Source organism: Ovis canadensis, chromosome 2 (genome assembly GCF_042477335.2).
Source record: "Ovis canadensis isolate MfBH-ARS-UI-01 breed Bighorn chromosome 2, ARS-UI_OviCan_v2, whole genome shotgun sequence".
NCBI lineage: Eukaryota > Metazoa > Chordata > Mammalia > Artiodactyla > Bovidae > Ovis > Ovis canadensis.
Genome location: NC_091246.1, coordinates 53,893,338 through 53,903,390, shown reverse-complemented (window position 1 = coordinate 53,903,390; position 10,053 = coordinate 53,893,338). Strand labels below are relative to the sequence as shown.

The 10,053-nt window shown below is 44.2% G+C and overlaps 1 protein-coding gene across 1 annotated transcript; it reads left to right on the top strand.

The window, feature by feature from the left end:
- Window positions 1-7,643: 7,643 nt before the first annotated feature.
- On the top strand, window positions 7,644-9,666 carry SPATA31G1 (SPATA31 subfamily G member 1). Its single transcript, XM_069573710.1, has 3 exons — window positions 7,644-7,790; window positions 8,262-9,044; window positions 9,607-9,666. The coding sequence occupies exons 1-3, from the start codon at window positions 7,644-7,646 to the stop codon at window positions 9,664-9,666; spliced, it is 990 nt and encodes a 329-aa protein (XP_069429811.1).
- Window positions 9,667-10,053: the final 387 nt, after the last annotated feature.

The window sequence follows — 10,053 nt, the reverse complement described above, 5'->3', positions numbered from 1 at the left end:
TAGCTTGAGGGTGTCAAGGAAGGGGAACACCTTTCACTATAGCAGGAAGAAAGGAGATTGGAGGCAGTGATTTGGGATGATGCAAAGTTCTCATAGGATAGCTCCTGGTTTCTTTGAAAAGTAGAGCTCTGCCATATATGTTAGGGGCCGGGAGAGAAAGAAGTGGAGAAAAGTAAAGAAGGTTTAAACTGACTTTGAGTAGAGCGGGAGAATTTACTAAGAAATAAATCACATAAGCACCATGGTCAAGAAGCTTTTCCTCCTGTTGTGTGTGTGTGCCGCATGATGGGGTTTGTGGGGATTTAGTTCCCCGATCAGGGATCAAACCCCTCAGAGTCCTAATCACTGGACTGCCAGGGAAGCTTTGCCTGTTTTGATCACCCATATATCCCAAATACTTAGAACAGTGCCTAGCACATAGCAGGCCCTTAATAAATGGAATGCATGAATAAATGCATTTCAAATAATGATGGGTTTGACCGTTAGTCATAGGCCATGAATTTCTGGTGCCACCAACTTATCTAGATGTGTGATTTTATCCAATAATGCTGAGCTCTGCCTTCTCAGAGAGCAGCTCTGGCATCAAGCTGGGATTTTCCCAGATTGAACTGATGAATGTTGATTAGGTGATGAACCATGAAGTCTGTCTTGGAAAGGGAGGAAATAAGCAAGAGGTTGTTTATGGACAGGGAGAAAGTGGAAAGATCAATGGACTAGATATCCTGAGAAGGTTGAAGAGTTGGTATTTTAGGATAAATCTGGAGGTTGAAGTTAGAGAGTGATATAAGACTATATTATTTCAGAAAGTAGAGTGTTTCCTGGTGATGATGCTTCAGATATGGCCATAGTTGGATAGAAGCAGAGGTAAAGGACTCTGAGATGAAAATGTCTAGGAACTGAGTCTATGTCATTGAATAGGGCTATCCACACTGATGTTTGGGTCTCCCATAGATTTCCCTCCTTCAAGATCTCTGCTCTATGCCCCATCCAAACCCTTCCCCAACCTCAGAGGATCTGCATTGCATTCATGTTTCAATTTAAGCCTCAGATCTCAAAAGATCTGGCATGGCTCTGAGCCAGAAAACAGAATGGGATAGTTAGAGAGAGCTGTAGTGGACATCTCTTTTATGCCATCTTGTTTTGCTGCCAGCAGGCATGCACCTTTCCAAAAACAGTATGTCTGTGTCTCCTAGAGGAATGACCATACCCCTGCTTCTTTGGTCTCAGTCCACATGCAGGTGGAGTGTCCTTCCCTCCACACCCTTACTCCAAGAGTGAGTGTATGATTCAGACCTGTCAGATGAAGCATTCTATTTCCCTGTGTGCAGTTCAGTGAGTAGTTCAGTGAAGGGTACATGACCAATTAGAATCCGTAAGCACAATATTGTCACAGCAACACCACATTTTCAGCTTCACTTGAACTTGCTACCACACAACACCTGAAAATAGTCAGCAAATAAGAGAGAGAGTCAAGAAATGGAAACGGGGGAATTCTCTGGTGGTCCAGTGGTTAGGATTCCGAGCTTCCACTACAGATGGCATGGGTTCAATCCCTAATCAGGGAAGTAAGATCCTGCAAGCCATGCAATGCAGCCAAAAAAAAAAGAAAAAGAGAGGAAATAAATGAAAATTGAATCCTGATGACATCAAATTGAATCCCTGCATCAGTCCTATTACCTGAAGCCACCCCTACCCCTGGATTGTTCAGATATGAATCATACATTCTCATTTATTTACACTGGTTGGATTTTAATTTCTGTCATATATACCCAAATGATTACTCACAATACAAGTTGGTTCTCAATCTCTAACTCTGCCTTTTGGAATATCTATATACTATGAATACACAGAAATATAGATATAATAATAATAATATATATGTTAATTTATTTGTGTCACAGATTCTCCTATGTTGAAAGAATATAACAATACCTACTTTAAAGGGTTATAAAGATTAAATGAGATAGTTATGTTAGAGTATAAATTTATCCCACAACTGAGGCACAAGAAACATTACATTACTTAATTTTTCTAAATTAAACTAAATCTGGCTCGAAACTCTTATTTATCAGGCTTGTAAGATATCTAATATTAATCATGATTCGTGTGGGAGCAGGGTTTTTCCCCTCTTTAGTGTGGTATATACATTGACCAAACAAAACAAAAAACATTTAGGAAAGAACCTCGGGTCTTGAGTCTGTCATGGTTTCCACTGGGATGTGCATTGTCTAAACTCATACAGTCCACACAGAGGCAAGTGACTCCACGGCATCTCTGCCAAGTGTGTACATCAGCATCTTTTGCTACATTTCCCCAGGCTATGTACTAGATATTTAGTGCCCTAACCATTAAATCAGCTCTCCCTATGAGAAGTCCTGCTACCTCTTAACTGACTTTTTATTTATTTATTTATTTTTATTTATTTATTTTTGGTTGTGCTGGGTCTTCCTTGCTGTCCTCAGGCTTTTTCTAGTTGCAGAGAGCAGGAGCTACTCTCTAGCTTCAGTGCACAGGCTTCTCATTGTGGCAGCTTCTCTTGTTGCAGAGCACGGTTCTAGGCACAGGGGCTTGAGCAGATATACCACTGAGGCTTCAATAGTTGCAGCTCCCAGGCGCTAAAGTGCAGCTCAGTAATTGTGACACATGGGCTTAGTTGTTCCACAGCATGTGGAATCTTCCTGGCATGCCTGCTCAGTCAATCAGTCATGCCCAACTCTTTGACACCATGGACTATGCCCATGAAGCTTCTCTGTCCATCAGATTCTATAGGCAAGAATGCTGGAGTGGGTTGCCATTTCCTTCTCCAAGGGATCTTCCTGACCCAGGGATCGAACTCAAGTCTCCTGCATTGGCAAGTGGATTCTTTACCACTCTACCACCAGGGAAGTCCAACCTCCTAATTGACTTCTGTCACTCATGGAGCCTATTGCAACATCTCTTTTCCCTAGTCCCTGAACACATGGCTATCCTTGGGCAACTCCTCTTCTTTCAACTCAGCACTTCCTCCGTCTTCTTCTTAAGAGCACCTTAAATTTTCATCCCACACAAGAGCCTGGATAAGGCTGTAGAACAGGTGTATTGCAACTTTAATTTGGGACTAGAAAATTCAAACCCATTAACTATTCCATAAGATAAGAAACCTATAATTCTTAGAAGAGAGGAGAGCAAAGTTACCTTTTCTTCCTACTGAGTATCTCTTTTAACAATAAGTAGCACACAGCACTTGGGAATTATTCTGCTGTAAATGTAAATAAGCTGGCCCAGAATAAGTATTCAGTATTGTGGGGAGGGGGGAGTAATATGTATACCTATGGCTGATTCATGTTGAGGTTTGACAGAAAACAGTGAAATTCTGTAAAGCAATTATCCTTCAATAAAAAATAGATAAATTTAAAAAAGAGAGATGTGGGTTTGATCTCTGGGTTGGAAAGATCCCTGGAGAAGGGAATGGCTACCCACTCCAGTATTCTTGTCTGGAGAATTCCATGGACAGAGAAACTTGGCAGTTCACGGGGTCGCAAAGAGTCCCGACTGAGCAACTGTGCATGTGTGCAAAAGTTACAAAAAGGAAAATAAGAAACAAATTCCTGGCCATGTTGTCTGGGCCAAGTCTTATTATGAGTATGTGTCTTTAAGCCTTTTTATGATTTTTGCTGCTATGTATATACTGCTAGCTGTCAAATTTATATACCCTATATAGACTGTTTTACCTGCCACGTTACCTGCATCCTGAGAAATCTGTATGCAGGCCAAGAAGCAACAGTTAGAATGGGATATGGAACAATGGACTGGTTTCAAATTGGGATAGGAGGACGTCAAGGCTGTATATTGTCACCCTGCTTATTTAACTTTTATGCAGAGTACAGCATGCAAAAAGGCAGGCTGGATGAAGCACAAGCTGAAATCAAGATTGCCAGGAGAAATATTAATAACCTCAGATATGCAGATGACACCACCCTTATGGCAGAAAGTGAAGAGGAACTAAAAAGCCTCTTGATGAAAGTGAAAGAGGAGACTGAAAAAGTTGGCTTAAAGCTCAACATTCAGAAAACGAAGATCATGGCATCTGGTCCCATCACTTCATGGCAAATAGATGGGGAAACAATGGAAATAGTGACAGAATTTATTTTGGGGGCTCCAAAATCACTGCAGATGGTGATTGCAGCCATGAAATTAAAAGACGCTTACTCCTTGGAAGAAAAGTAATGACCAACCTAGACAGCATATTCAAAAGCAGAGACATTACTTTGCCAACTAAGGTCCATCTAGTCAAGGCTATGGTTTTTCCAGTGGTCATGTATGGATGTGAGAGTTGGACTGTGAAGAAGGCTGAGCGCCGAGTTGGTGATGGACAGGGCAGCCTGGCGTGCTGCACTCCATGGGATCGCAAAGAGTTGGACACAACTGAGCAACTGAACTGGAATTGAATAGACTGCTTTCCCAAGCTTCATTGCATGTATCTAACTGCCTCCTGCCTAACAAACATATTCTTGTCACAAGAATCTCAAATGCAAACATCTAAAATGGAACACATTGCCCCGTCATCCTAAATTGGTCACCAGGTTTGTGTTACTTATCTCAGTAAAATGGCACAAACATATACACCCAGTCCCCCCAAGTCAGAAACCCTGGAGTCCTTCTCAACTCCTGTTAGGGAAATTAAATGAATAGTCTTGTTTAGGCTTCAGAGAAAAAGCAGAGCAAGCCTCTGACCTTGCTTCTAACCTGCCTAGCCGCTGCTCTGACTGTGAGTGACTACCTGCTGTGAGTGCAAGCCTTGTAGCACCATAGATAAGATGAGGGAGAAATCTTGAGATTGATGAGACCCTAGAGAGGGCCTTGCCAACCAAGACCCAGGCTTAACTATATTCCAGGTTTTACACAACAAAACAAACAGCATTAATATGAAACCAGAACCGCAATTTGGTCACAGATTGTCCTGGGATTATAAGCGGGAACTCAAACTGCAATCTTTGAAGTCTCACCCACTGAGTGGACGTGCTGCCTGGGACCCTTTCCCATTTGGGACTCCAGATGTACTGTGACATGGGAGTTCCCAATGATGATTAAGTCTGGATGTTGATCAAAACCCAATTTGGTGATGTATTCTCTGCTCTTTCTAGTTCTCTTTTCTTTTAATGTTAGTATGTTGAAAGTAAGCTAGATAATTCTCTAATAAATATCTGTATTATTTATTTGTATATAACAAGTGATTTATTTTGTTAACAAATCCTTTGAACCTGAGACGAAAGTGAAAACTTTCAGCAAAACAACTCCTCATTCCACTCCATCCCACTGGTAACCAAGTCTAATCAATTATAACTTTGGAATTCTACTTGACGGTCATTCTCCACTCCCACCATCACTGCCTTGGTTCAGGCCTCATCTTTTGCCCAAACTAAAGCAAAGTTTCCCTAGCCAATCTCTTGCTTTCAATCTCTTTGCCCTCACTATAGCCAGAGTATTCTTTCCAAGACACAAACTTGATCTTGTCTCTTCCCTGCTCAAAATTTCTCAATTATTTCCCATCACCTTCAAGATAAAGTTTCAACTTCTTAGTCTGGTATTCAGGGCCCTTTGTGATCTCATCTGTCCTACTGCTTCCCTTACCCCCGCCTAATATAACAGATGCACTGAAACACCTTCAGTTTCCCTAATGGGACATGTATTCTCTGCCCCACCACTTTTACACAGGCTGTTCCCACTGCTTGAATTGTCCTCTTGCTTCCTACACTCTCATTTTCTTGACTCTTCAAACCAAGCACTGATCTCTTCTGGGAAGCACCCTCTGACAAGCCATCCCGTTCCCCAAGCTGGTTAGATGTCCTCCTCTCACTTAGTACCCTGTGCATATCTCTATTTAACTTCTATTATTTGACTATTTCCCTCACTGAAATGGGAACTACTTTAGCACAGAGACCCTATCATCTGCCTCCTCAAGACTGAGCATAATGCCTGATCCACAGGAAGCACTTAATAAATATATGTAGACTGAGTGAATGAATAAATCTAGGCCAAATCATGGTACCAGTGGAGAATGCTTTCTTGCCCAAGATCACATGGCCAAACAGTGGCAGAGCTAGAAAATCCGTCTCCTCAACTTCAACTCACGGTCTTTCTACCAGACTAAGCTGGCAGCTGATGGGGTAGGGTGAGAAGAGAGGCACTGAATTGTATTGCAAAGGCAGATATTGAAGTTTGATCCAAAAAAGAGGAGTTGAAATGGAACAGAGTGGTGGTTTTAGGGGAAAGAGGAGCAAATTAAAAAAAAAAAAAAAAAAAGATCAAGCACATTTGATTTACTGTCATCCTTAACATGAATGCTTGCAAAAAAGATCTCAGGCAACCTAAAGACATGAGATATAAAAGAGGAAACAGACTACCTATTAAAGATGGAATGAGCCTTATATTAATAATTAGGAACTTTAAAAGTGATGAAAGATGACTTCTCTGGTTCCCAGTGGTTAAGAATCTACTTGCCAATGTAGAGTACACAGCTTTGATCCCTGGCCTGGGAAAATTCCACATGCTGCAGGGCAACTAAGCCCGTGTGCCACAACTACTGACACCAGTGCACCCTAGAGCCTGTGCTCCACAACAAGAAAAGCCACAGCAATGAGAAGCCCACTCACCACAACTAGAGAAAGCCTGCGCACAGCCAAAAATAAGTAAATAAAAGTTTTAAAAAGTAAAAGTGATGGAAGACATTTTCACATATTGAGGTATGGGGAAGTCATTCTGGCTTATAAATGATTTGACTTGAGCTTTATACTAGCTACAAGCCTGTCTTGTAGTCTATCAAACACACATTGTACATCTGATTTAACCATTGAAGAAAAGGGTGCATTGTCCAGAAGTAAAGAATATCTGTTTTGAAGTTAGAGATAAATGCCTCCCTTCGTGGAAGGCCAATGTCAGTACTCCTTTGACGATAAGGCTCCCTTCCCAGGTACCAAGGCCATACTGACTTCCTGTGTACCAACTAATCTGTCTTTTTTTGAAACATGGAAGAAATGTACCCCTGTTATGTTTGATGTCCTTTATTCTGACAAGATATAAAGCTGTGCTGGAAACCAGGCTTCATGGGAGCAGTTCCTCAGAGCTATGAGAGTCTGTCTCCCGGGTTACAGTCTTCAGCTTGACTCAAATAAAACTGTTCTCTATTCTAATTTTACTTTAGATTGGTTATTGATCATTTATGGCAACAAAAGAAAATTTTAACACAGCATATACTATGTACTACTCTAAGCATATAAATATTTTCTTTATTTAATCTTCAAAACAACTCTATGTGCTAAGTAATAATATTATCCCCATTTTACAGGTGAGAGAATTGAGGCACTGAAAGATTGAGTCTTTTGAGACTTCACAGGTAAGAAGTGGCAGAGCTAGGATTTGAATAAGGCAACTTGATGCTAGAATCCCTGTCCTCAAACACAATGCCTGAAGGTAATTCTGATCTTAGGAATCAAGACAAAAGGGGATCACTCAGGTTTCACTGAATGAAGTATGAGTTGTCTGGTGGGGGCAATTTTTTGGCCCTAAATTCAGACAGACTGTTGTTAGGTATGTGGGGGGATGGGAGTTCTTTGTTCTGTGATGCAATGATGACCTCAGGGTAAACTGCCACTAGGCTGAGGAAAATGGAATGGTTGCCAGAGGACCTGCGTGGGTCTGAGGGAGTCATAGGGCTTCTCTGGAACCAGCTGACTTATGCCCTAGCCTGCAGACACTGTGGCAGCAGCTGCCTCCAGAGTCCAGGGAATCTGATAATACTGTTTTTGTTCATGGTTTGGCAGATCCAGAGGTGGTGGCAGTTTGGGAGATGGCGGCAGCTTCAGCCCTGGTACTCTGGGGACAAGATGCGAGGCAAGGTGAGTGACACAGCAGTGCAGCTGGGTTAAACGAACTCACCACATGTGAGTTCAAGGGAGGAGTCATTGGCATCAATGTGGGCCCAAAGAGGTGACCATATAAGCCTTAAGTGTGAGGCCGGGTGAGTTTTACCATTAACACGACATTTGAAGCCAGGTAAATGCTCACTGACCCTAGATGTTGAGCTATGTAAGGGAATACTGGTCTCCAAATGTGGCTGGGTAATGGCCATTAACACCAGATGGGTAAGGGACTCTTGTCCCCAGACGTGGGCCCTAGTGAGTGACTGTCCACTCTGGGTGTGGACCAGAGACTGAGGGCTTCATGATACACTCTGTGTCTCTGGAAAGCCTTCAGGCTTGACTGTATCTTTCTCCTCTCCCCAGGGCCTACCACTTCTGTACCATGTGGCTTTCCTTGATCGCCTGTGGAAGCAGAAGTCAGAGGAGGAAGAGGAGGCATTTCTGGATCCACTGAAGACACGTTCTCTTCTTAAAGAAGCTCCTATTGGAGAGCAAGTCACTACAGCCCCATCTCAGCCATTTTATAATTCTGAAGGCCTCCACAAGGCCGCTGGCACACTAGAGCAAGGACTCATGCAGGCCCCAAACCCTCCTCGATCCTTCCCCACCTTTCAGATCTTGACCAACCTGCCTGTGAGGCACACGACAACATCAGGGGGCTGCTCACAGGAGAGAAAAAGCCAGTTCTTCTGGGGTCTGCCCTCTCTGCACAGTGAGTCCTTGGAGGCCATCTTCCTGAGCTCAGGTGGCCTCTCTCCCTTGAAGCTATCTGTTAGTACCTCTGTCTTCTTTAACAAGCTTGCCTTCCTGCCTAGATCCCCAGTATTACTGCTTCCCCGGTATGGCTTCCCAACCCCACTTCCCACCCAGGAAGCCCATACTGCAGAGGGTCTGGAAAGGATGGCCTCTGATCCTCAGCAACTTCCCTCTCCATCTTCCCCTCCTGTCTCATCACTTCCCCTTCATCCTAACCCCTTTCCCATGGACCATAATACAGTCCTATCTGGCACTGAGGCAAATACACAGTGGCTTACACGGCAGAAAGAGATCCCTTGGGTCTCCGGGGATCAAGCTCTGCACCAACAGCCTAACTTTCAAAGAACCAGACCCTCCAAGCTCTTCAATTCATCTGAGGTCTGGTGGAAGGTGCCATGGGATCCTAGCCTCCAACAACACTTTCCAGACTCACTCTCTGTCTCCCTAGCAGAGAATCCCTCTAGTCTCCTGGGAGCCCTAACTAGGTCTGAGACTCCATGGCAGACCATGGGGCAAAAGGAGGACCCCAAAATTCCTGAGCCAGCAATGGCAGCTACCAGCCTAACCCAAGCTTCTCTGCCAAAATGCCAGGGAGTCAGCCCTCTTGGAGGTCCTTCTGGATCTGAGGCCCTCTGGGAAACCATGAGGCAAAGAGAGAAGCCTCAGATCCCTGAGCCTGCAGTCTTGGTCCCTTGCCAATCTGTAGCCCCCTTGATAGAGCCTCAAGGAACTAGCACCCTGGGAGTTCCACCTGCAGATAAGACTCAGTGGGGAACCACAGGACATAAAGAGAGTACTCAAGCCTTTCAGCCCCCATTGCCAGCCCTCTGCCAGCCCCCAGACCCTCTGTCAGAAGCCCAGGAAATCAACCCTGAAGGAGGACCTTCTGCAACCAAGGATTTCTGGGGATCCTTGGGACACAGAGTGAACCCTATGGCCTCTGGGTCTCCAGTGTCAGCCTTCTGCCCTTCCCCACATCCCCTGCCAGAACTCCTGGGAGGCAGACTCCTGAGAGAGTCATCTGGATATGAGCCCCAGTGGAGATACAGAGAAAACTCAACAAAACCTTGGGCCTTGGAGCCTCCAGCCTTTGACCTCGACCCAGGACTCCACGGAACCAGATCTACTTGTGTTCCATCAGAATCTGAGACTCCAAGGAAGGGCATGGAGAGTAAAGAAAATCTCTGGGTCTCTGCAGACCCAGTTTCACCTCCTAGCTTCCCCTCAGCTTCTCTGGAGTCCATAGGCACAGGTGTCCAGGCAGTCTTGTCTGACTCCAACGCTTTGAGGGGGGCCAAGAGGCAGAGAGACAACCTCTGGACTTCAGAGTCCCCAGCCCCTGGCCACAGCCTATCTCTTGCTCCTGTTCTAGAACACCACAGAATCAGTCCTGTGGGAG